Source organism: Neolamprologus brichardi, chromosome 3, assembly GCF_056152115.1.
Source record: "Neolamprologus brichardi isolate AB-2024 chromosome 3, ASM5615211v1, whole genome shotgun sequence".
Classification (NCBI taxonomy): Eukaryota; Metazoa; Chordata; class Actinopteri; order Cichliformes; family Cichlidae; genus Neolamprologus; species Neolamprologus brichardi.
In genome coordinates, this window is record NC_142106.1 from 59,985,678 (window position 1) to 60,012,887 (window position 27,210).

At 40.8% G+C, this 27,210-nt stretch overlaps 1 protein-coding gene across 16 annotated transcripts in view; it reads right to left on the reverse strand.

The window, feature by feature from the left end:
- Positions 1-27,210, reverse strand: part of LOC118453432 (protein NLRC3-like) — an 815,502-nt gene that overhangs the window by 493,945 nt on the left and 294,347 nt on the right. For 3 of the 16 annotated variants that reach the window (XM_087837945.1, XM_087837967.1, XM_087837959.1), the window contains one exon: positions 26,769-26,942. The exons of 10 other annotated variants lie outside the window; for them this stretch is intronic. In XM_087837945.1, coding sequence (XP_087694071.1) covers positions 26,769-26,942 — 174 coding nt within the window. Of the gene's footprint in view, positions 1-342; positions 390-9,502; positions 9,677-19,099; positions 19,274-26,768; positions 26,943-27,210 lie in introns of all 16 variants that reach the window. 3 more of the 16 variants (XM_087837971.1, XM_087837969.1, XM_087837951.1) reach the window with 2 other exon arrangements.

A 27,210-nucleotide genomic window follows, 5' to 3' on the forward strand; every position in this document is an offset into this window, starting at 1 on the left:
GTCTCCTCTCCACTCGACCTCCCAGTAACAGCGACCAGTCAGACCATCTCTACACAGCAGCTGATAAACATCAAATCTGTCTGGATGATCAGGATATGACTGAACCTTCTCCACATGTGTCACCTTCCTGTTGTTGTCAGACAGTTGGAGCTCTGTGTTCACTGTGTTTGTGTCGATTGTGAGTTGACAGGAATCTGATGGAGAGAACAAACACAATCCAGCTGCAGTTATTGATCCATCATCTGTTCATTGATTGACACTTTGATGATGACTCCTGACATGATGAAGATTGTTGAATGTGTGCTGCTTTGTTTTCATGAATCCCATTAAAAACACACTTACACTTCCTCAGACCTGGTCTCAACCATCGGACTCCAGCAGGCTCCACCCTGAAAGGAGGAGGGGGGTCAGAGCAGCACAGTCAGCATGCACACATGGACATTACATGGCTCTAATACACACACTGTTACACACTGAGCTCAAAGCTCGGCTCCACTGTTTTATTCAAAGAAATCTACATTTATTTATCAGCACATTTAAAAACAGGTTGAGCCAAAGTGCTGCACAGAGTAGAGATAAAATAGGAAACATACACAGTAATTACTATAAAGACTTGTCAGAATTGAAAGCTACAGAGTACAAATGTGTTTCCAACCGGGTTTTAAAAATGTGGAGTGTTGGTGACGACCTGATGTGAAGAGCGACTGTTCCAGAGTTTGGCTACAGCGATCGATAAAGCTCACCTCTGTTTTTACGTCTAGTTCTGGTCAGAAGCTACTTATCTGCAGACCTGAAGGCTCAACTTGGATTATTTTGTTAAAGAGAGATAAGATGGAGCCAATCCATTCAGAGATTTAAAGACAAACAACAAGATCTGGAAGTGGATTCTACCACGTACTAGAGATGGACCGATCCGATATTACGTATCGGTATCGGTCCGATACTGACCCAAATTACTGGATCGGATATCGGCGAGAAATAAAAAATGTAATCCGATCCATTAAATATCAAAAAAGCACCTCACAAAGCTTGCTACACGGCATAATTCGGCTCATAACCTTAGCATGTCGCAGCAGTATGCATCACGTGATAGAGCCGCTGTGTGTATTTGTAGCCTTGCTAGCAAACCAGCATTTCATCTCCGAGGAAGTTTTCCCAGAGAGAAGTAAAGCAAGTGTGTAAGTTCATCTCTGAATGTTTGTAAAGCATTCCCACCTTAAGCTTAACAACAGACATATGGAGCTACTGCCTCTCTCTCTCTCTCTCTCTCTCCTGCTACTTCAATCGTGAAACTGCTAAATGATCAGCTGATCGGCTTTTCTGTCGAGAGTCTGTCTCTCTTCTTAGTTTTTGGCCCACTTCTCACCAGAAAGAGGAAACCAGCGGCTGAACAACAGCAGCACTATTAAGCTTGATAAGCTGTTGTTAGAATTTATTTAATATTACTTTCTAGACCAGGATCCTTTTCTATGCAGCTGACGGCTGTAACTGTGCAGGGGCGGATCTAGCAAAGTTTAGCCAGGGGGGCCGATAGGGCATGAACAGGGAAAAGGGGGCACAAAGACATACTTTTCTTTCTTGTTCTCATTTAAAATATCTATCTTTTAATAAATAATTATCTGACTCTTACACCCAAAGTTTTAATCTGATGTAAAATATATAGAAGTCTATTACTGTATATAGTAACTGTTAAGTCTAACATACCCTAGTAAGCTATACTACTTTTTCCTTTGGGAAGATACCATCTGTGCAGTCTGCAATTCTGTTGAAGAAAGATGTTGAATCTATTTAATTATTCTTGAAAAATAATTTCTTTCTGTGCATTTTTCCCCCTGCATCAAATTAAATTTGATTACATCGATTAAGCATCATGAGCTGGAGGGTGGGGGGTGGTTCCCTATTTTTTTTTTTTGCTGGGAGTTTGCAACCCTATTAGTTAGGTTGCTTGATATTTCTGCTAAGTACTCTTTAAAATACCAGAATAGGGAGGATGGAGCAGGTTTACGTTTATTAGATTGATCAGTATTGCTGAACTATGAAATATTTTGTTGTATTTTTTACATACAGGTATAACAGAATAGCTTTAGTGTTGTTATTTATTTAAACTTGAGTATAAACTTATACAAAATGCAGCAAGATATTAAAAAAAACGTTTTATTGATTAAAAAACACACTATATCGGATTCATATCGGTATCGGCAGATATCCAAATTTATAATATCGGTATCGGTATCGGACATAAAAAAGTGGTATCGTGCCATCTCTACCACGTACTGGTAACCACTGGAAAAAGCTGGAAAAAGCTGGTGATGGGTCGTCTAGCACAGACCCACCGCTGGAACCAGACAATTCATGAGGGAGAGAACTGTGACAGCGCCGTTCCTTCACTTGACCTCAGTCGCTCTCGTCTGCTCCCTCGTAACACTGCTCTTCATTGAGGTTACATGAATATGCATAAGTTCATTAACATATGACGTCTTACACAGGTATGAACAAAGAGTACCAGTCTGTGCATAGTGTAGGTGTGTGTGTGTGTGTGTGTTCCAGATGTGACCCTGTGACCCCAAAGCTGGTGCTAAGAGTCCAGTAGTCCCCCTAACAAAGGGCTCTTATACTTAACCAGACACAGAGTAGATGTCCTCCTATACCAGGGGTCTCAAACTCGCGGCCCGTGGGCCAATTGCGGCCCGCAAGACGAAAGTTTTTGGCCCCCACCTTAATATGAAAATTTAATGTTAGTTTGATAATGTATGACACTTTACAGTGTTGTGTGCGGAGCTGAATTAACCCACCAATCAGGGTGGGATATGGATCTCAGAGGACACCATCCGGGCTTGATGCAAGCAGGGAAACATTTCTCAATGAGTAAAAGTTACAGCAGCGTTGCCCTGGAGTGTTTCTTTCTTTTCTGTGCCTGGATGGCTTCCTCGTTTCTATTGGGCAAACGCAGACATTCGCCCCAGTGCGCTGCGTTCACAACACTTCAAAAAAAGTTTTTTTTTTAAGTTGCTGCCCAGCGGGACATTATACGTATATAGATTTATACACACGTCAGTGGGATTTTTAGTTATTTTTTCACAGAGAGAGATCTCATATTAACTCTCAAAGTGATGCGTAGGCGGCGGGATAAAAGAGAAGCAATGAACTCAATGCAGCCCAATTTAGTCTGCATTCACATAGCGACACCTGTTCATCGGCAATAACAGTCCCCGGTAACCCGGACTAATTATAGGGTCGCACCGTAATTTGTGGGTCGATGTTTTTTATTTGCATCACTCCGTTTGCATTGCAGCATACATGAACATTACATATATTTCAATATAATGTAAAAGCAGTCAAAAAAACTAACATCAGAAACAGGTGATGTTATTTGTTATATGTCACGGTGTCATTTCCGCTTATTTCTCCTGTAACAACAGCCCGGCGCCGTGAGCAGACACCTTTTTGAGCACCGACAATTTCAGTAAAAGTGGGAAATGAGATATTTCTTTGTTGAGCACAGGGGCACCCCGACCTGTCTTATTTGCACAGAGAAAGTTGCGGTGCACAAGGAATACAATTTGAAACGTCATTACACAACTAGACATGCTGAGGTGGATGTAAAATACCAGGGAGATGAGAGAGCGAACCGGGTTGCCAGTCTTAAAACAGATCTACTGAGGCAGCAAGATTTCTTCAAGAAAGCAACCAAAGAGAATAATGCAGCAGTCGAAGCCACGTGGTTAGTGAGATGATTGCTAAAGCAGGGAAGCCATTCACAGAAGGTGAATTTGTCTAAAAGTGCATATTGCAGGCTGCAAATATAGTCTGTCCGGGAAAGAAAGGTCAGTTTAGCAACATCAGCCTTTCTGCCAACACCGCAGCAGATCGCATTTCTGACCTGTCAAGTGACATTTATGACCAACTGTGTGAGAAAGCCAAATGTTTCAGTGTATACTCAGTCGCTCTTGATGAGACCACAGACATCACCGACACTGCCCAGCTCCCAATGTATGTCCGTGGTGTTGATGGCAGTTTTGAAGTGATGGAGGAGCTGCTCACAGTAATTCCAATGCATGGCCAGACCACCGCTCAGCAGATATTTACAAGCTGTGTGATGCCATTGAGAATGTTGGTTTGCCATGGAAGAGGTTTGTTGGAATAACAACAGATGGAGCGCCATCAATGACAGAGAGGGAAAATGGACTGGTGGCACTTGTTCAAAAAAAACTGGAAGAGGAAGGCGTGGAGGAGGCCATTGCTCTGCACTGCATTATCCATCAGCAGGTCCTTTGCAGCAAATGCCTGAAGTTTGACAATGTGATGTCTATTGTTGTGAAATGCATCAACCAAATCAGATTCAGGGGCTTAAAGCACCGAAGGTTCTGTGCTTTTTTAGAGGAAATGGAGTCAGAATATGGGGATGTGCTCGACTTCACTGAGGTACGTTGGCTCAGCAGGGGAAAAGTATTAAAGAGACTTTTTGAGTTGAGAGCAGAAGTGAAGCCTTCATGGAGAAGGATGGAGTTAGTGTTCCTGTGCTAACTGATCCCAAATGGCTCATGGACTTAACTTTTCTTGTTGATATGACACATGAGCTTAATGTACTGAACAAGAAGTTACAAGGCCAGGGGCAACTTGTCAGTGCTGCCTATGGCAACGTGAGAGCATTCTCCACAAAACTTGCGCTCTGGAAAGCTCAGCTCTCTCAGACAAACCTTTGCCATTTCCCAGCATGCAAGGCACTCGTGGATGCAGGCACACCATTCAGTGCTGACAAGTATGTTGATGTCATTTTGAGGCTACAGGAGGAATTTGATCACAGATTTGCTGACTTCAAGACACACAGAGCCACCTTTCAAATGGTTGCGGACCCCTTCTCCTTTGACGTGCAAGATGCCCCTTCTGTGCTTCAAATGGAGCTCATTGAGCTGCAGTGCAACTCTGAACTCAAAGCAAAGTTCAGGGAGGTGAGTGGAAAAGCAGACAAGCTTGGACAACTTTTGAGAGAATTGAGCCCTAGTTTCCCTCGGCTTACCCGAATGTTCAAGCGGACCATGTGACTTTTTGGTAGCACATACTTGTGCGAAAAGCTCTTCTCCACTTTGAACTTCAATAAGTCCAAGTACAGGTCCAGACTTACGGATGATCATCTTCAAGACATACTGAGGGTCGCAACTGCTTCCTCCCTCAGGCCAAATCTGGCTCGGCTATGCAAGAGGAAACTCTGCCAGGTCTCTAGCAGCAAGGAGTAGGCAAGAGAAGCCATGTTCAGAAGAACAGTTCATTTTCTACAGTGTTCCATTCATGTTCAGAAGAACGTTATAGAACTGTTAATACAGACATTTCAATCTAACTACAGCAAATATAGAAGACTGAAAAAAACACATAAGTTCACTGACTATAAATATCTTATTATTATTTTATTTATGTATTACAGATTGATTTATTTTCTTATTAATTCTTAGTTTATTTATTTTTCATATTTTGTGTTAAAAAATAAAAATAAAGAGATTTGAGAAGATTGGAATTTTTTAACCATGCCTTTCTTGTGGAAAACCTAATGCGGCCCAGCCTCACCCAGACTCTGCCTGCAGCGGCCCCCAGCTAAATTGAGTTTGAGACCCCTGTCCTACACCATAAATCAGTAAGAGAGGGTACGACCTCTCTCATGGCCCCAAGTGGTGTCAGAGCACTCTGGAAGGCACACAAAGTCTTTACAGACTACTAAGGATCAAACCTCTATCATCATGCAATCGATTATAAAACTCTAAGCATATATGAGTAAATATTTCTAAGCATAAATGACAATCAACAATATAAACCTTACAGCTGGTTTTAATAACAGAATTTATTTGTTTCTCAAATGTGAAAGAACTATCGAGAAACACTCCTACATCTTTAGTTCTTAACTTTTCCAGTGGGCCAAGGTCAACATTATCTGCTAATGCTAAATAGGCTGCCGTTATTGACTAATGCTAATTTGATGTGAATTAGCATTATGCACTAATGCTAACATTTACTTTTTAACAATGTGAGTAGCTAATGCTAACACTCTTTTTCCTAGCGTTACAACATCTGAGCTGCTAATGCTAAGTAGGCCGCCATTAGCACCTACGTCTAATTTAAGGCAAATACGCATTAGAACCTAATGCTCATATCGTTTTCCTTTGCTTTATAACAATGTGAGCAGCTACTTCTAAATAGCATTAGCTAATAACAGGAGTCTAATTTAATGCAAGTTAGCCTCATTTGCATTATAACGATGTGAGAAGTTAATGCTAAGTATGCTGCCATTAGAGGCTAATTCTAATTAGGGGTGAATAATTATTACCAGCTAATGCTAATATCGTTTTCTCTTCCCTTTTAACAATGTGAGCAGCTAGTGCTAGGTAGGCTGATGCTAGCAGCTAATGCTAAAGCTAAAGCTAAATTGATGTGAATTAGCATTACATTAGTGAGGAGTTAATGGTAAGTATACTGCCATTAGTGGCTAATGCTAATTTTAGGTGAATAGGAATTGGCAGCTAATGCTAATACCATATTTTCTTGCTTTATAACAATGTGACCAGCTAATGCAAAGTAGGTTGCCGCTATAAGCTAATACTAATTTGAGGTGAATTAGCATTGTCCCCTTATGCAAACAATGTTTTTTCTTACTTTTTAACAATACGAGTAGCTAATGTGAACACTTTTTTTTATTCAATTTTAACTTTTCCCCTGCAATGTGAAGAGTTAATGCTAAATAGGACGGCATTAGTGGCTAATTCTAATTTTAGATGAAAAACCATTAGCAGCTAATGCTAATGCTCATATTTTCTTGATTTAAATCAATATCAGTAGCTAATGCTAGGTAGGTAGCCATCATTAGCTAATGCTAATTTAGGTGAATTAGCATTATCCACTAATGCTAACAATGTTTTTGCCAACTCTTTTCCCTTGCATTATGACAATATAAGCAGCTAATGCTAAGAAGGCTGCCATTATTAGGTAATGCTAATTATTATGTGTGTTAGCATTATCTGCTGCTTCTAGCAATGTTTTATCTTACCTTTTAACAATATCAGCAGCTACTGCTAACCAGTGTTGGTCAAGTTACTTAAAAATGTAATCAGTAACTAATTACCGAATACTTCCCCAAAAAAGTAATCCTGTTACTTTACTGATTACTTATTTTCAAAAGTAATTAATTGCTTAGTTACTTAGTTGCTTAGTTACGTTTTAAAAACACGATTTACAACCTGAATAGGTGATAAAGCAATAGATCTTTCAACCCAATTCTACTTTTTCTACATAATCCATCATACAAAATGTAATAAAATGGAAAAGTCCCCTTTTAAAACTTGTTTTATTAGTTTTAATCTTTTAACTTTATGCATCAAGTAAAAATGTAATTACATGCAACATTCTCTGACTAGAAGAAATTTGTTTAACATTTAAACTTATTTTCTGCATATTCCAGCACATAAAATATTTTTTTTGTGTGTGTGTTTACACTCACTTTTTTAAATAGATTCAAGTACAACACAACAAAATAAATAACATCAAAGACTAACGGTCCTGTTGCTCTATTTTCACCTCTAAAGCAGGAGTAGTGTAGGCGGAGGTTTACCCTGGTGCAGGCGTGCCGCGGTAAGTTGATTGCTTGGAAGCACTCAACTGACTGCGCACTCGGTGCTTACTTGGAAGTTTACGGGGGTGGGGGTGGGGTGGGGGGTGTTTCACTGTAAAAAGAAGTTTTCTTCCCACGCACAACGGACGCTAATGTTTTTCTCACTTTTTATGGAATCAAACTCAACATAAGGTAGTACTTCCACGCTTTAAACGCTGCACACTCATACTCTCTCCCGCACTCAATATATGATCCACTGTTGATCTGCACACAGCTGTTGTCACAAACGTCGCACTTGCTTACGTCACTGTCATGAGACATTCTCGCAAAAAAAAATCACGGTTTTAGTAACGCAGTAACGCAGTAAAGCAGTAACGCAGCATTCCTACGGGCAAGTAATGGTAATCTAAATACCGTTTTTGCAATACCAATCCCTTACTTTACTCGTTACCTGAAAAAAGTAATCAGATTACAGTAATGCGTTACAAGTAACATTAATTAACTTCATTTAGCATTAAGAAGTTTATGTTAAATAGGCTACCATTAGTGGCTAAAGCTAATTTTAGGTGAATAAGCATTGGCAACTAATGCTAATACCATATTCTCTTGTGTTATAATGATGTGACATTAATGCTAAATAGGCTGCCATAAGTGACTCTTTTCCCTTGCATTATAACGATATGAAGGGTTTATGCTAAGTAGGCTCCCATTAGCAGCTAAAGCTAATTTGAGGTGAATAAGCATTAGTGGCTAACGCTAATACCCTTTTCTCTTGTGTTATAATGATGTGAAACCTTAATATTGTTCTCAAACAACAGAATGAGAATGAAATATTGATTCCAACAGGGCCCAAAAAAAGCATTAGCTTAGCAGCATTAGCTTATCAGAGTTTCCATCATGGTCACACAAATCCTTAGCAGAGCAAAGTGGCCTACTTAGCAATATGGTAAATGGTAAATGGACTGGTTCTTATATAGCGCTTTTCTACTCTGTCCGAGCACTCAAAGCGCTTTATACAGCTAATTCATTCACCCAATCACACCCATTCACACAAGCACTTCTAAGCTTAAGTGCTAAGAGTATCCAACATTCATACACATTCACACTCCGATGGATGCATCGGAGAGCAACATGGGGTTAGTATCTTGCCCAAGGATATTTGGCATGCAGACTGGAGCAGCCTGGGATTGAACCACCGACCTTCTGGTTAGTGGCTGATCCGCTCTGCCACCTGAGCTACAGCCACCCCCAAATAGCTGCTCAAGTAGTAGAAAGCAAAGCATAGCTGCTCAAGTTGTAGAAAGCAAAGGGAAAACAGTATTAGCATTAGCTGCTAAATGTGCACTTGAGAACAAATCTATTGTGAATTCAGCCGTGAATGTAGAGTTTCCAATAAGCTTCCATTTCCAAATGTTAGCTGCTCCTGTCTGGCTCTTTGTCACACACACAGACTGAAATGATTCACAGCCTTGTTTCATCCTTCTGTCAGTGTCACTGACTGTCACTGTGACTGTGGACATACAGCATGGGAAACATACACATGGCTGACACTTTATTAGGTACACAGTGCCCACTATCTCATCTATAGTACACCTGTGACCTAATAAAGTGTATCTAAAGTTATAAAATGTTGTCTCTGTCCAAATATTTATGGACCTAACTGTAGGTCTACTTTTAATGAAACTCTGAACATGACTTATCACTTATCATTAATGTTCCTGCAAACAACTCCTTGGAGACCCCTACATAAATATCCATGTACTATCCAGCTAGACTAGTGTTTCTGTCCCTGAAAATATTCCTGCATGTGTGATTGTTCATGTGTCATCTGCAGGAAACAAACAGGAAGTGAGTGAAAGACACAAGAAATGTTTCCAACTCTTCCTCCTCTATCAGACATTCTCTCCATACCTGAGAGTGTCCAGTCTCCAGCCTGGATCCTTCAGTCCAGCCGACAGCAGCTTCATTCCTGAGTCACCTGGATGATTGTAGCTCAGGTCCAGCTCTCTCAGATGGGAGGGGTTGGAGCTCAGAGCTGAGGCCAGAGAAGTACAGCCTTCATCTGTGATCAGACAGCCTGACAGACTGCAGACACACAAAACAACAATCCATCTGTTATCCATCTCTATGGCAGCATAACTAAGGGATGGTTCAGGGTCACCTGATCCAGCTCTAACTATAAGCTTGGAATGTTTGAAGCTGATCTTCATAGTAGAGAGGGTGTCTGTCTCCTGAACTCAAACTGGGAGCTGTTTCCACACCCAGTCTAACATAGCCAGGTTTTCTTTGTGTTTGCTGCTTTAACAAAACCTCAAATCCCAGTCAGAGATGATAAGCATCATCACAGTGATGATCATTTCTCTGTTAACCCAGGTTTTCTGCTTCAGGATCTGTGCACGCTCACAGAACAAGGAGACCTTTAAACATCATTTCACTAAATGGATGGACTGAGCACAGCCTACAGATGAACTGGATAAATAAAGATTTGACTTCAGTGTGCTCAGTGTTCCTGTCTATTCCTAACATATTCCTAACATGATAGCTGCACTTTAGAGCTCTAAAACTGGAACTGACACATATTTAAACTCTACATGTTACTCAGTACATTCAGATCTGACACTCGCCCACAGTCCAACAAGGAAACATGGAGATCACATCAGTTTGTCACCAAAGTCTAATTTTTCCAGGGGGCAGTGTTGATACAACTAAAGTTATTTTTAAGCAAAGTTAAGTTTTTTATCGTTGGAGTGCTTCAAGTCTAAAGTATCACTTAAACAGCAGTGGGACATTTGAAATAAAGTCAGCACACTCAGTACAGATAGTGCATCAAATATGATGCTGCTGCCAGACGTCTGCCTTTAAACACGTCCCTGCATCGCGCACAACACCAAGGTTGCCATGGCAATCCCAGCTAACAGGGACAAAGTGCACAGCTGGAACGCTGCAGGTATATTTAACATGATGTATTTCTCAGTGTCCTGTCTGTGTGTGAGAGACAAACAGCCTCTGTATGTGTGTGTAAATACAGAATGAATATGTAGAGGACATGTTTGTGGATATAAGTAAATGAAGGCTCTATGTCATTTGAATCTTTGATTCTTGTTTCTGTTGCAGGTCTGTGACTGAACTTCTGGGAGGAGAAACGTTGGTTTCATGCTCTGTGATTCTGTGTTTTGTCATCTCTCTCAGGTGATGGAGAGCTCCGATGATGACCCCGCCTACGTGGTCAAATTCAAGTCTACATTCAGAACAGACCTGGAGACACGCAAGCAAAATGCCAACATTGTATATGTGAAAACTGCTGCTGCACTGGAGCCAGATTCAAAGAGCTCAAGTGTTTACCCATATCTTACTGAACTTACTGAAGGAACAGAGGGTTGTTGGAGGGAAACCTGTGGAAGCAACAACATCCGAGCCACCAGAGAAAAAGTTGGCCCTATTGGTGCTTCATCAGAGTGTGATTGTGAACAGCAGGAAGACTCAACTGAGAACAGTGTGGTGGATACAGAGCAGAGCCCACCATCAGTACAGAGGCCTGTCCATTAGAGTGCTGCTCCAAACATGCAGCACATGTACTTGGCCACAGCTGCAACCTGTGAAAGCTTGTTCTCTGTTGCTGCTCATATTGTACAGAAGAAGAGAGTTTCTTTATCATCAGAAAATGTCAATGAGCTTGTGTGTCTTAGCAGCTGGCTCGGTGCAGAGGAGGAAGAAAATGTCAAGTCAGAGGAAGATAAATGCAGTTCATGTTGTCAACTCAACCTGGACTACTGAAAGAGTTTTTCTTTGTCTTGTTTCTCACTGAGATTCTCCAAAGGAAATCCAGCACAAACACACACTTCACACACTCAAAGTCCTGCACAGTAAATGAGCTGATCAGCGTTTGTGCTGCTCTCTGATAACAGAACAATAGTTCTGCTGGTTCCTTTTCTGAAAACACACATTTATAAATGTTCACTTGCTGTTGATCAAAGGTTTGTTGGTGGCTCTGGACGATGAGGGGAACTTTGTAAAAAACTAGATCAAATGTTAACGTCCTGGCAGAGGCAAAGAACTTTGATTTGATATTTGATTAGACTCATGTTTCAGCTCAGACTGACAGAAATATTTGAACTGCTGCTGTGTTAAAGGGAACACTGCTGTTAGAAAGCACCTGATTTGTTTCTGCACACTGAATGTTGCACTTCTCATACTGCAGTACTATTAAAATAAGTACACAATACACTACTTTTGAACTCATGATTGAATGTTGCTGTAACAAAGCCATTAATGGTGATTCAAAGTGTTCATGGTTTCCCAGCACAACAAATGATTTTACAAGTGTGACTGATCCACTTTCTAATGTGTGTGTAGCCCACACTGTGTCACTGTTTCACAGGTGAGTCTGTGTATCCAGGTTCTATGAGGAGAACAGGATGTAGTGACTGAGTCCAGCAGCTTAAAGTCTGACACTATCCTCCATTTAAATAACTCACACCAACAACTGAATAGCTTTGCCTTTGTGTAGCTGACACTTCATTTCAATGTCCTTCTATTCTGGTTCATCTGGTTTCAGTTTCTATAAGCACACAGGTTTCATCAGGGACTCTGTGACATCAGTAATCTTTGCTGGGCTTTAATGCTCTGAACAAAGCTGCACATCACAAGACTAAATAGAAATCAGTCTTTCATTTCTCACTGCTGTTTGACTTCAGCTCTCAATGTCCCACCATAACCCATGGAAAGAATTACTGTCCATCCAGGCTCCTGAACATGAAGCTGATGAAGGTGGAGTATTGTGAGGGCTGATGGAGATGATGATGAGGAATCCAGGAGCAGTGGGTGGATGGCAGCATCAGCATGAAGGATCAGTGTAAGAACACATCATCATCCACAAAGAAAACCAGTCTGAGTGTCTGACGCTCTTGTTAGAAAGACGCAGTCCTAGCAGTTAGCTTGTCTGCTGGTTAGCTGACAGCTAACTCAATTGTACATTGAATACCAAACTGTGTAAACCAGGGGTGTCAAACATATGGCCCGTGGGCCAAATCCAGCCCTTGAGATAATTTCATATGTCAAATATTGATGAATTTTCAGGCTTGCTGATAATCAATGTGAGCATGGCTGAGATGTTATTCTGATGAGAAAACCATGTGGCCAAACACTTTAAGAGACAGACTGGGATCATACCATTATGTGAAAGAAGACATTTCCCATAGACAGCAAGGGTAGCGGTAGAGACCAAGTACACAGAGAAATGGGAGCTGTATTGAAAAGCAAGCGTGTCAGGAAAGAGTGAAAATGCAAAATGAGCAGCATCTGGCTGCATTTCAGTGATATTGGAGACCACAAAGCTGAGTGCAAAATTTATATAGGAGATATACAGGAGACGCTGAGAGTAGAACTGATAAAATTAGGAGCTGGCTAAAGTGAGACCCATTTTTATTTCCACCCATTTTCCATTGTGGAGGACAAAAGGTTTCAAACTCGTCGAGGTCTTAATCCTCACGTGTTCTTCCTAATAGCAGTAAATGGATAAAAATAAGGCTTTTATGAAAACACTGAATAAAAATTGCTGCCTTTAAAAAGACTAAATGTACAGTTCCGTATTGAATACTACATAAAATAAACTATATATAAAGTGTGTCTGAATGGCAGAGATGCAGAAATATGTGCATATAGCACAGAGCCATGGCTCAATGTCTGAATGAGTCTCACAGATCTGAATGTGCTGTTGAAGCCATTTATAATTATAACATAATTCTTTACTCGTTTGATCTGCTCCTTACCACAAGCGACCAGACGTAGAAGGTTTTGGACTTTTAACTATATTTTCTTAACCTCTTAAGCCCCAAGGGCTTTTCTGAGCTCCCTACTCGAAAATGACATGCTCAGAATAAATGGAGTATTTCTCTGGAATTTCAAACTCTGTGTATACAATCTTGGTATCAAAATAAAGCTAACACTTGTGAGATTTCATCAGAACTGTAAATATTACTGCAGATGTTACTGTGTCAAAGTTATTCTGACCCAAACATTGAAAATTTTGACTTTTTTTTTCCCCCTCGCCTAATTATAAAAGTGTTTTATATCATATAACACCTCTGAAAAAAATGCTCTGGTAGACATTTCACTCCAGGAAATCATAAATCTAAATGTGGACATTACCTGTCCAAAGATTCATGGTGATGTGATGAAGTAGAGCAAAGTTACAGAGGTTTTAGTAGAGTCATAGCCAGGCGTTTTGCAATTTGGCACAATTTGGCACAGTTTGGCACATTTTGGCACAATCTGTGAAAGTTGAAATCTTTCAACAGCTGAATAACACAAACTTTGTGAGTTCAGTTATATGGCTAAAAACACTTTGTTTCTTAATATTTTTGCAAAAAAAATCCACTTATTTATGCATCACCCTATTCAAATAACACCATAACAAAGGGTTACATTTGACTCCAACTGGAAAACATTTATTCAAATTCCAAAATTTCAATATTGTAAACATTACAAGAACAAAAACAACTGTGACATTTTCAACTCTACACTACATATTTAAAAAAAATCATTTATTGATGCTCATCATGCCACATTTTAAAGCAGTTGTTTTTTGATGTGAGGCACAGAGGGACGTTGCAGGCCCTACAATAAATTGGGGTTTTCACCCTCAGAATGCCAGCATCCTGGCACCTCCTGCAATATCTCCTTAGATCTGTTGCATTGCTGCCAAAATAACATGGCATGCAGGTGAGGTTAGACAATGGTGTTGGTGGTGGTGGTAATGCTGAGGCAGCAGCAAAATCCAGCATCTCCTTGGCTGCTCCCGAAACATTTTTTGTGTCATTGGCTCCTTACCTTGCCTCTTGCATAACTCCATATGCAAATGAAAACTGTTAACAACAGCAATGTCTAAGAAATGATAAAACAAAGTTTTATACCATTTCATAGTTTTATGGAGGACAGTGTAATAACCAATCAGAGCATCGGACAAATCAACACCACCCATGTTCTTGTTGTAGTCCACAACACAATCTGGAACAGGTACAGCCTTTGTTGTCCAACCTGCAGCCTCCTTCACTTTTCGCTGTACAGTCGTCCCGCTGAAGGCTTTGTGCACTGTGGAGCACATTGTGACTTCTCGAGTGTCAGTCCACTTCACAAACAGCAGTTCGCCTTTCCTTATCCAGTGCACATCTCCCCTCTCAGCCTTCTTAGGAAAGTCATTTTTGAGTGTGCGCGGAAAGCCAGTCCGGTTTTTTCTAATAGTGCCACAACAGCCAATTTTTTTTTTATATACAGTGGGGCAAAAAAGTATTTAGTCAGCCACCAATTGTGCAAGTTCCCCCACTTAAAATGATGACAGAGGTCAGTAATTTGCACCAGAGGTACACTTCAACTGTGAGAGACAGAATGTGAAAAAAAAATCCCTGAATTCACATGGTAGGATTTGTAAAGAATTTATTCGTAAATCAGGGTGGAAAATAAGTATTTGGTCACCTCAAACAAGGAAAATCCCTGGCTCTCACAGACCTGTAACGTCTTCTGTAAGAAGCTTTTCTGTCCCCCACTCGTTACCTGTATAAATGGCACCTGTTTGACCTCATCATCTGTATAAAAGACACCTGTCCACAGCCTCAACCAGTCAGACTCCAAACTCCGCCATGGCCAAGACCAAAGAGCTTTCGAAGGACACCAGGAAAAGAATTGTAGACCTGCACCAGACTGGGAAGAGTGAATCTACAATAGGCAAGCAGCTTGGTGTGAAAAAATCAACTGTGGGAGCAATCATCAGAAAATGGAAGACATACAAGACCACTGATAATCTCCCTCGATCTGGGGCTCCACGCAAGATCTCATCCCGTGGGGTCAAAATGATCATGAGAACGGTGAGCAAAGATCCCAGAACCACACGGGGGGACCTGGTGAATGACCTGCAGAGAGCTGGGACCAAAGTAACAAAGGTCACCATCAGTAACACACTACAACAGCAGGGAATCAAATCCCGCAGTGCCAGACGTGTTCCGCTGCTGAAGCCAGTGCATGTCCAGGCCCGTCTGAAGTTTGCCAGAGAGCACATGGATGATACAGCAGAGGACTGGGAGAATGTCATGTGGTCAGATGAAACCAAAGTAGAACTTTTTGGTATAAACTCAACTCGTCGTGTTTGGAGGAAGAAGAATACTGAGTTGCATCCCAAGAACACCATACCTACTGTGAAGCATGGGGGTGGAAACATCATGCTATGGGGCTGTTTTTCTGCCAAGGGGACAGGACGACTGATCCGTGTTAAGGACAGAATGAATGGGGCCAAGTATCGTGAGATTTTGAGCCAAAACCTCCTTCCATCAGTGAGAACTTTGAAGATGAAACGAGGCTGGGTCTTCCAACATGACAATGATCCAAAACACACCGCCCGGGCAACAAAGGAGTGGCTCCGTAAGAAGCATTTGAAAGTGGCGGAGTGGCCTAGCCAGTCTCCAGACCTCAACCCCATAGATAATCTGTGGCGGGAGTTGAAAGTCCGTGTTGCTCGGCGACAGCCCCAAAACATCACTGCTCTTGAGAAGATCTGCATGGAGGAATGGGCCAAAATACCAGCTACTGTGTGTGCAAACCTGGTAAAGACCTATAGTAAATGTTTGACCTCTGTTATTGCCAACAAAGGTTATGTTACAAAGTATTGAGTTGTATTTTTGTTATTGACCAAATACTTATTTTCCACCCTGATTTATGAATAAATTCTTTACAAATCCTACCATGTGGATTCATGGATTTTTTTTTCACATTCTGTCTCTCACAGTTGAAGTGTACCTCTGGTGCAAATTACTGACCTCTGTCATCATTTTAAGTGGGGGAACTTGCACAATCGGTGGCTGACTAAATACTTTTTTGCCCCACTGTAGGTCACTGAAGAGTGTAGGGCTTGTGTAAAAATTGTCCACATACAAAATGTAGCCCTGGCCAAGCAATGACAGATGTAAAAGATCCATAACAGCTGAGTAGCTTAGCCCATGTGTTGTGCTGACCTCACTCTTCCCCTTGTAAACAAAAAAATTCCAGGTGTAGCCAGTGTCTGAATCAGCCAAGACAAACAGTTTATATCCCCACTTTGTGGGCTTGTCCTTCATAAACTGTTTCATTGATATCCTAGCCTTAGATGCCACCATTCTCTCATCGATGCAAATGTTTTTATATGGCTGGAAAAGGGCTTTGCAGGCAGTCACAATCTGGTTGTAGAGTGGCTTTATTTTGGAAAGCCGGTCGTACTCTGGGGTGTTTCTTTTATTTTCATTGTCCTCATCATCTTTTGGGCTGCTAAGGTGCAATGACCACAAGATAGCTTCAAAATGGTTTCTTGACATAGTGTCACTGGGAAAGTGAAAGTTATAAGGCCATTCTTTTCTCCAATAGTCAGCTCTGTGGTGTACACTTACAAGGCCTGTGTAAACAAGAATTGCCAAGAAGATGTAAAATTGCTTCACTGTGAGAGCAGTCCATGGAAACTTGCTGCCAGCCCTCCTTTTCTTTGCAGCATTGGCATTTGTGTTTTCAATTATTGTTCTAACAACGTTCTCACAAAAGAATAGCTGGAACAGTGACAGAGGAGACCATGCTGTTGTGGTGTTAAATGTAGGGCCTGGGTCCCTTGCTGGCTTAAACTTGAAGTGGTCGGGATTTCTGTCCTCCTCATCCCTGTTTTTCCACAGTTCTTCCACCTCAGGGGACCTATTTTCCTTGAACTTCCATTTAGCCTTTCCAGTTTTCGCTTTTTTGGCCTGCTTGGGTGTAGGAGCAGCTGCATGTTGCCATGTAGAGGATAAGGGCCGTCGGGGCTCATAGTCTTCATCCTCACTAAAATAAATAAATAAAATAAAATCAATCTATTTTCAAACATCAAACTTTATCCATATAGCATTTTTTTTTCATACACGGGATTCAGTTACTAGAATATTCCATAACAGAACATACCTTTCAGGCAGCGGTGTCTCTATTTCCGAATCACTTTTTTCAGGAAATCGAGCGACGAGGTCCTCATCATCTGAAGATGAATCTTCCACACAAAGCTGTGTCCCACTATCATTCAAAATCATATCCAGCACTTCTTCAGCACGGTATGATTTTCTTTTGGCTGCCATTACGCCAATAAAAGCAGTAAAAAATCAAGACAACGGAGTTCACTAATCGTCTGTCCGTGCGTAAAGGGTTCCGTGCGCAAAGACGCGGATCTGCTTTATTCTCAGATTTGAATGACGCAAGGCTGTAACTCTGGCATTTACTGGCCGATTTGAACTGTTGACCCCACCTTTTAATCATATGATCAAATAGAATCACTTTGACAACACATCATTCATGTCAATCAAACTCATCAAAGGTTTACAAGTAGTGCTAGAAGGGGGGCCCTGGCCATCGTCCAATCAAATCCATGTAATTTGTATCAAAACGGCATCCTTCCTATCAAAAACTGCTCCAAATGTACACTGGGAATTGTAGTTATTCAGGAAGCATAATCATATCATTGTGGATATATCTTACGGACACAAAACAACAAAGGTAAGCCAGCATTTATCATAATGTTTTGCAAAGGTGAAGCACATTTTTAGTCTTCTTTTGAGGCTGGTTTGGTGAATTTTGGGCAGAGGACAATGACATTTACAGTTTTGGAATCTGTGAGATCTCTATTTTCAAACCAGGTGTGGTTTGTTAAGTTAGCCGTGACACCGTGCTAACGAGGCTCCATTGTGTTGGTTTACCGAAATTTTGCAAAGTGACGTAACTGCTCTTTTCACTGTTTAGTGTCTTCGCTTTGTTTGGTGGTTGTAGAAATGGTTTAGATGAGGTTTTAGATGAGATTCAGACGTTTCTGTGGATACTACACATGCTGGGGATTATATTTTCTGACCCCATGTTATAACCGATTAAACACAATCGCATCGCTTTTGCCCCCGGTACCGGGGGCGTGGGGCTTAAGTGGTTAAGTTTTACAACTTTTCTTACTGTTAAAAACCTCGCTATGGCCATTCATGCTATACAAAGTAATTAGACAAGTGTGGTATCTACAGAAATGTCAGAATCTCAGCTAAAAGTTCACAAAACCATCTCAACAACCACCAAACAGCTGAAACAGCAGGTGAACAGATTACACAAAAAAGATGTAAACACAAATCCCCTTGATCATCTGTTTTTTAAACATGAAGTGTAGTTTTGGACGTTCATTTACTGCTGGTTTAGTGAATTTTGGTTGGACAGTGATGAAACCTGCAGCCTCAGAATCTGTGAGAAGTCTGCTTTCAGCACGCAACAGCATTGTTGTGTTGTGTGCTGTGGATTCACCTCTGCAAACTCATCAGTGTTTCACCATCATGTTTCTACTTAGACAATAACAAAGGAAGCAGTTCCCAGGAACTACTTCCTGTCTTGTTAACATAAGAGTATGTTGCCCTTCAAAACACCTCCACTTCTCCTCTTATTAGAGGACTGCCTTATTATTAATCTGCTAATTCTTTCAGTTGATGAAAGAAAAATGCTTGATCTCACCTGAGAGTTTCCAGTGTACAGTTTGGACTGTTCAGTCCTTCAGACAGAAGCTTCACGCCTGAATCTTTCAGGTTAATGTTACTCAGGTCCAGCTGTCTCAGATTAGAGGTCTGAGAGCTGAGACCTGAGGACAGAGCTTCACAGCTTCTCTCTGACAGGTCACAGTGACTCAGTCTGAAAAATAACAGATAAACAATTACAAAAATAAAACACTGATTTTGAAGTGTAATGAGAAACTATTATATTTAGCAAAATTTAATCTTGCTTTGTCAGGAAACTGAGCACTTATGCAGAGCAACATGTGGAGAGAATCAGAGGAGAAGAAGTGAAGAGAGAACAGCAGTAAAACAACACTGAATTGTTCAGTGTGCTTTTGATATCAACAAAATGTGTCAAATTTCTTTATTTTGTATTTGTTTTAGTAGAATTGATGATTATCACTTAGATAACAAACACAGGCCAGGTCTAAATTGCACTTTGGTAACAGTTAAACCCAGAAATATTTCAGAAATGTGGACAATTTGTGCTCCATTGTATTCAGTATTGAACAATATCTGTACTGATGATCACTTAATAGTTTTGATATTTTATTTATATTGTTCCCACCGGATTTGTGTTAACTAGAATAAACATTTGAAAACTAAAGCTATGATCACATACAGTGGGGCAAAAAAGTATTTAGTCAGCCACCGATTGTGCAAGTTCCCCCACTTAAAATGATGACAGAGGTCAGTAATTTGCACCAGAGGTACACTTCAACTGTGAGAGACAGAATGTGAAAAAAAAATCCATGAATCCACATGGTAGGATTTGTAAAGAATTTATTCATAAATCAGGGTGGAAAATAAGTATTTGGTCAATAACAAAAATACAACTCAATACTTTGTAACATAACCTTTGTTGGCAATAACAGAGGTCAAACATTTACTATAGGTCTTTACCAGGTTTGCACACACAGTAGCTGGTATTTTGGCCCATTCCTCCATGCAGATCTTCTCAAGAGCAGTGATGTTTTGGGGCTGTCGCCGAGCAACACGGACTTTCAACTCCCGCCACAGATTATCTATGGGGTTGAGGTCTGGAGACTGGCTAGGCCACTCCGCCACTTTCAAATGCTTCTTACGGAGCCACTCCTTTGTTGCCTGGGCGGTGTGTTTTGGATCATTGTCATGTTGGAAGACCCAGCCTCGTTTCATCTTCAAAGTTCTCACTGATGGAAGGAGGTTTTGGCTCAAAATCTCACGATACTTGGCCCCATTCATTCTGTCCTTAACACGGATCAGTCGTCCTGTCCCCTTGGCAGAAAAACAGCCCCATAGCATGATGTTTCCACCCCCATGCTTCACAGTAGGTATGGTGTTCTTGGGATGCAACTCAGTATTCTTCTTCCTCCAAACACGACGAGTTGAGTTTATACCAAAAAGTTCTACTTTGGTTTCATCTGACCACATGACATTCTCCCAGTCCTCTGCTGTATCATCCATGTGCTCTCTGGCAAACTTCAGACGGGCCTGGACATGCACTGGCTTCAGCAGCGGAACACGTCTGGCACTGCGGGATTTGATTCCCTGCTGTTGTAGTGTGTTACTGATGGTGACCTTTGTTACTTTGGTCCCAGCTCTCTGCAGGTCATTCACCAGGTCCCCCCGTGTGGTTCTGGGATCTTTGCTCACCGTTCTCATGATCATTTTGACCCCACGGGATGAGATCTTGCGTGGAGCCCCAGATCGAGGGAGATTATCAGTGGTCTTGTATGTCTTCCATTTTCTGATGATTGCTCCCACAGTTGATTTTTTCACACCAAGCTGCTTGCCTATTGTAGATTCACTCTTCCCAGTGTGGTGCAGGTCTACAATTCTTTTCCTGGTGTCCTTCGAAAGCTCTTTGGTCTTGGCCATGGCGGAGTTTGGAGTCTGACTGGTTGAGGCTGTGGACAGGTGTCTTTTATACAGATGATGAGGTCAAACAGGTGCCATTTATACAGGTAACGAGTGAGGGACAGAAAAGCTTCTTACAGAAGACGTTACAGGTCTGTGAGAGCCAGGGATTTTCCTTGTTTGAGGTGACCAAATACTTATTTTCCACCCTGATTTACGAATAAATTCTTTACAAATCCTACCATGTGAATTCAGGGATTTTTTTTTCACATTCTGTCTCTCACAGTTGAAGTGTACCTCTGGTGCAAATTACTGACCTCTGTCATCATTTTAAGTGGGGGAACTTGCACAATTGGTGGCTGACTAAATACTTTTTTGCCCCACTGTATTTACTTACAGAGCTTTGTTGGAGGCTTTGACCACTGGCAGCAGCCCCAGAAGAGCTTTTTTAAAGGCTCATGTTCTCACTTAGATCATTTATTTCTACTTACATTTCTTTCTGGGAAAAATGGGGATTACTTTGAAAACAGGAACCATTTTCCCCAAAAATCAGCCCTGGATTAGTAAATCACTCGAAAAAGTTCTCAGGCAGAAGAAGCTGTCTTGTTATGAGGGAGAGAAGAAAAAGATCGAGGCACAGAAACTTGTCGAAAGAGAGATAAAGCAGCTAAAATCAGGTGTAAAAGTAAAGCAGAGCATAAGTTGAATAAAGGACACTCAAGGCTGGCTTGGAAAGGAATGAAGTCCATGGTGGGGATGCAGAGCAAGGACCAAAGATGAATGTGATGCTGAATCAGCAGAAGACTTGGACTCATTTAATTCCATCTTTGATATCATTGATTTCAATGAAGAGCTTTGTGATTGTAGCAAAGGGCTGGTAGCTCTGAGAGTGACACTGATGATGTGTCTGTGAAGGTCCGCAGTCATCTAAAGGGCTTAGAAAAAAAGGCATATGGACTTCTTTAAGTTTCTTGAAGACATTTCACCTCTCATCCACAAAGCTTCTTTAATTCTAGGGTCAAATGGTGGAGAGTCCCAGATTAGCCTGTGTACAAACAGACTTCAGCCATATGAGAGTGAGTGTGAGTGAATGAGAGCACACACAGGACACTCTGATCTCTGAATGTGTGTGACGCAGTGAAAAAGAGGATTGTACCGGATATACTGTGACTGACAAACAGAGTTTAAAGACAAAGGTGTTTGGATTAAAATGGATTATGCTAAAGTGAACGTGATAATGAAATCTGAACTGACTGAAATGTGAAGTGAAGATTATTCAGATGTGAAAAAGAGAGAGATAAACTGATAATAAGGTGGAGCTGGAGATCAACCACCTGATTGGTTGAGTAGATATCAGATCGACAGTTTCACAGTTTTCCCTGTGGATTATAACCTTAAGAAGATGTGAAATTCATCAAGGAATCCTGCTCTCCGGATTTTTTCCATGAACACTGAGCTGGAACACATCTACAGTGCTGAAAGTGCCCATCTCACCACCAACCTCTCTGTGCACATTCACTTTTTAACCCCTTGTGAGACAATAAAGACGTAAATCTGAATAGTTATCTATGTTAGTGCAAACACCTCTAATAGGTTGTTTTAGTCTTTCCAAGTCATAACTTCCCTTGGATCTGCGGTCCAGGCTCCTAAAATCATCCTAGTTTAACAAGCACTACTATCTAGAGGAGAGCTGCACTAACAGGTGTGACTGATAAGATCTGACCTGCAAGGATACTCATGTTTCTCCAAAAGCTGATTCTGTTCATCTGGACGTAGCGTTTTGTGGGAGAAATATTTCGTCACTCATCCAAGTGACTTCTTCAGTCTCAGCTGACTGCAGGTTTACAATATTATAAACAGGACATTTGCATAATGACTGAAACCAGCCCACTGAAGGAACAATGGGCTGGGAGGTCAGTTCCTTAATCTTAATTATGCAAATTCTCATGACCATTGATCAACAACCACTGACCAGATACTCATGTTTATTTGTATCAGGAAAAGCAGGGAAGACCTGGACATCAACTCTGTCAGGCTGCCTGAGTCCGCTCACCCACATCAGCTCAGAACTCTGCATTATCTACTGAGTCAGATTCAGAGGATCAGGAATCAGAAGTTCTACAAAAAGCCGAACAAGACTTCCTGTACAGAGGTCTGTGGGCCTACTGATCCACATTGTCAGGACAACTTTCACATCATATTCATCTCAGTCAAACTAAAACATGTGACTGACCTCAGAGTTTTAAATCGACATCGTGGATTCTCCAGAAGAACAGACAGCTGCTTCACTCCTGAATCCTGCAGGTTGTTGCAGTCTACACTCAGGTCCAGCACTCTGGGATATGAGGGGTTGGACTTCAGCGCTGCTGCCAGATAATCACAGCTGATCTCTGACAAACCACAGTCCCACAATCTGTATAAAGAATGAAAGATGTAAGTTTATTAGACAAAGTGCTTGAAATCATTCAGTGTTTCATCATCTGTTCAGAGCTGAAGAAGGTTCAGAATGTAAAAGTTTAGAAAATGGAAACTCCAAACAGCTGAAGCCAACAGGAAGCAGCTTCAAACAAACATAACAAGAGAAAGAACTCTGAATGTTTCACATTAAAGTCATACATTTATCATAAAAACAGGAGAAAGTCGTGTTTTTCCTTCAAGGAACAACATGGCTTCACTTTTAAAGGTGAAGTGTAAAAGAAATGGACATATTTGAAGTCCAACACCTTTTTCTAGTCACATTATTAAAGCAGACAAACTACAAGTTCATTTTCATTCCAACAAGTCATCTTCTGACCCTTTATTATTATTGTTATTATTCAATATTTATGGAGGATGTTTTTAAATTAGGCTCAAATATGTGACAGACATTTCATCCCATGTCAGTTTGGCCTCATCCTTGGCCGGATTATCCAGCACACACTCTGACCACAGGCCCAGGGGCCACGCACAGCTGGGCTCCATCCAAGAGACAGGAAACAAACCAACACAATAATAAAAAGCACCATGTGATCTTCTTACATCTTCAAGACAAACATAGTAAAAACATGAGCATATTTGTTTCCTGATAAAATGATGTGACAGGTAGAACAGAGTAAAGTGGTGGTGTTACAGCCTTTCTCCCCTCTGCTGCCGAGGCTGTTAGTCTCTCCCAAACTCAGCTACAGGACTTCCAAATGAATGAAAGCAGCAGAAGTGGCTTTACAAATGAAAAAGGAAGAAGAGAAGAAGAGGAGAGGGAGGCCACCCTGACCATGACTCCAGCTGAAAACATCACACTTCCATTAAAGTTGGTGAGAAAATGTTGAGCAGGATGAGCTGCTGGCTAATCTGGAGGCTGTAGCAGCAGCTCACAGTCACAGTGGATTTCCACTCATGAAAAAGCTCTGGCTGCTTCATTTCTCATTTCATATCAGATACTTTAATGCTTCAGTGAAGCTGTACTGTGATGCTTACTTTCCATATTCAGCCCAATGTGCTCTGTATTGTTTTATGCAGGTCATCTAAACAGGGATGAGCAGCTCATTTCAATATAAAAGGTTGGAACTGTAAAGAAAACAAACAGAGCTCATAAACTGAAACTGATTTCATTTTTTCAGCTGGAACATTTTAGTTGTTCCTTTTTCAAAACATACATAATTATATTTAAAGTAAGTCTTATCATTCCCCTTTTCCCAGCCAGTCACCGCGAATTTTCCCTCTAATGTTTCATGTGTCTGAACACACAAACTCCCTGAGCGGTCCCTTGGACCACTGTGAGCAACAGCAGACGTGTGCACTGTGGTCACGCCAGCATCGAATCCATCCAAGTTACATGTTTATTAAAATAATCAAATTACAGCATTTATGTTAGAATACTTTTAATTAACTGCTTTAGCCCACTTACAATGAATATTTAAAAAAAAATCTTGTTCATGACCTGTATAGTATGTTAACACTATATGAATTAAAAATAACTTGAACTCCAATTTTGAAAACACAACTTTATTTTTTCTATTTTTATAAAGCTCTGACTTGTATTATGAGTCTGTGGTCTGGGAGAGAGTCTGTAACTCTCTGTCTGCAAAATACAGTAAATAATGACCAAAGTTGGGCAATTAATTATATAGTTACTTCTTCAAAAAAGTTACTGAGTTATGCAAACAACAGAGTTTGTTGCAATAAATACTGAGTACTATCGTTGTTATAAACAACAATAGTATTCAGGAAGAAAACCAAACATTGCAGATATTTTTATCATAACTCTGGTTTTACGTGGCCGATCAACACAATTTAAAAACGGGTATAAAGTCCACACTTTTTCCCTCAATTGTTCCGTCTGTCCTGTTCACATCTCCAATGGTTGTACACGTTGTCATTAACGTGGCTTCACTCCCCATCAGCCGCTTTGCTAGCTAAACACTGGTGTCGGCACATAAAGACGCTGCCATAGCCTTTCGACGACGTTGATTAGTTGCGTATATACGAATGTGAATTGCATCATTGGCTGGACTATGGGATAAGGTGGCATCGTTCTAATCCCATACGGAAGAAGCCAGTCACTGACTAACACTGCAAAACAGAATTGTTGAAGTTTTAATTTTAATTTCAATTGAGATTTGATTTTTTTTTGTGCGCAACACAGATTTTCTGTGCGCAGAGAGCGTGCCAGCAGTGCGCAATTGAGCACGTGCGCAGCTTAGAGGGAACATTGGGCACCACCACAGTTCACCTCAAGAAAACTTTACTTCAGATTTGTTTTCATGTTTTGATCCAGTGATGAGAGCCGTTTCCCCCATGTCCAGTCCTTGTACTAAGCTAGGCTAAACATGTCCAGTGCCTGTCTCTGTGCAGCTTTTAATCTGATGTTAATAAGGTAGAAATGGAGGATGAAGAAAATGACTTCATCAATCAACATGCAGCTACCAACCCAAATGGTGAGGTGGTGGTTAGTTATTACTGTTGTTTATGATCCCCTACATTATCCTACATTTAAATATATTCTCCGGCTACAATAGTGTTTGCGTTCCTAAAAGGATTTCGTGAATGTGTTATTGTTCATGTCACATCTGTATGAAACAAAGAGGAAGTGAGGTTTATCCTTCAAGATCACAAACTGTTCCAGCATGTAAACCTGAGATCTGTGTGGAGCAGCCGACTTGTACGATGTGCTCAACACAAACATTATTTACCATCAGTTACTGTGTGACTGACCACGTGGGTTTATGAAACATCGCTTTTAGTTTTAATAGCACATGGGAACATTCAGATGTGAATCTATACAGTTACACTTTGATTTGTTACAGTGAGGAGACTGATGAAGGGAACGAATAGGGGAAACTGTAACAGCAGCAACAGAAACCCAGGAGACAAAGCTGAGGTCTGGGTTCCTCTATGCTACACACAGGCTCATGCTCCTGGACTTTGGTAAACACATAAATATCTCCAAGTACACTTACTTCAGAAACTCTATTAAACTCATTACAAGTTTACTTCAGCTTTAAATTACTCACAACATCAGCACACATGAGCAAACACAGTAACTCACACAGCTACTGTTCAAGTTTAGTCATCTTTAATACAAATATACCTCATTATTATGAATCTCACAGCTACCTGCTCATTGAATTGAACAATAATTCTGTTTTACCATTAAAACAAAATATGTGACTGTAAAAAAAATCTTCAGACAGTAATTAAGAATCTCCTAAGCAATCCAAAGATAAAGAAAAGTTCACCTGCCAATTCTATAAAGCTTGGTTGTTTATACAATAATATCATTTAATGATCAGCAGTGGGGATGTTTGGATCCTGACCTGAGAGTTTCCAGTGTACAATGTGGACTCTGCAGTGCAGCAGACAGAAGCTCCACTCCTGAATCCCGCAGGTCATTGTTACTCAGGTCCAGCTCTTTCAGACTAGAGGACTGGGAGTTGAGAATTGAGGACAGATCATCACAGCTTCTCTCTGAGAGGTTACAGCCACTCAGTCTGGAAGAAAGCAAACAAACAAACAAATTAATTAAATCAGTCAAATGAAATATTTTTTAATGCCAGCATGCAATACAATTATTGGTTAACTAAATAGCTTTATTAAAACACAACTCTTCTTCTATATCAGCACTTACTCCTTGTAAGCTCCACCTGCTCCACCTTCTGAGTCAGAAGACATGAAAACAAACTGTAAATCTACTAGAAACATGATTGGAAATCTTCTCAGATCCATTTGTACATTTAGAGCCTGATACTGAAATATAAC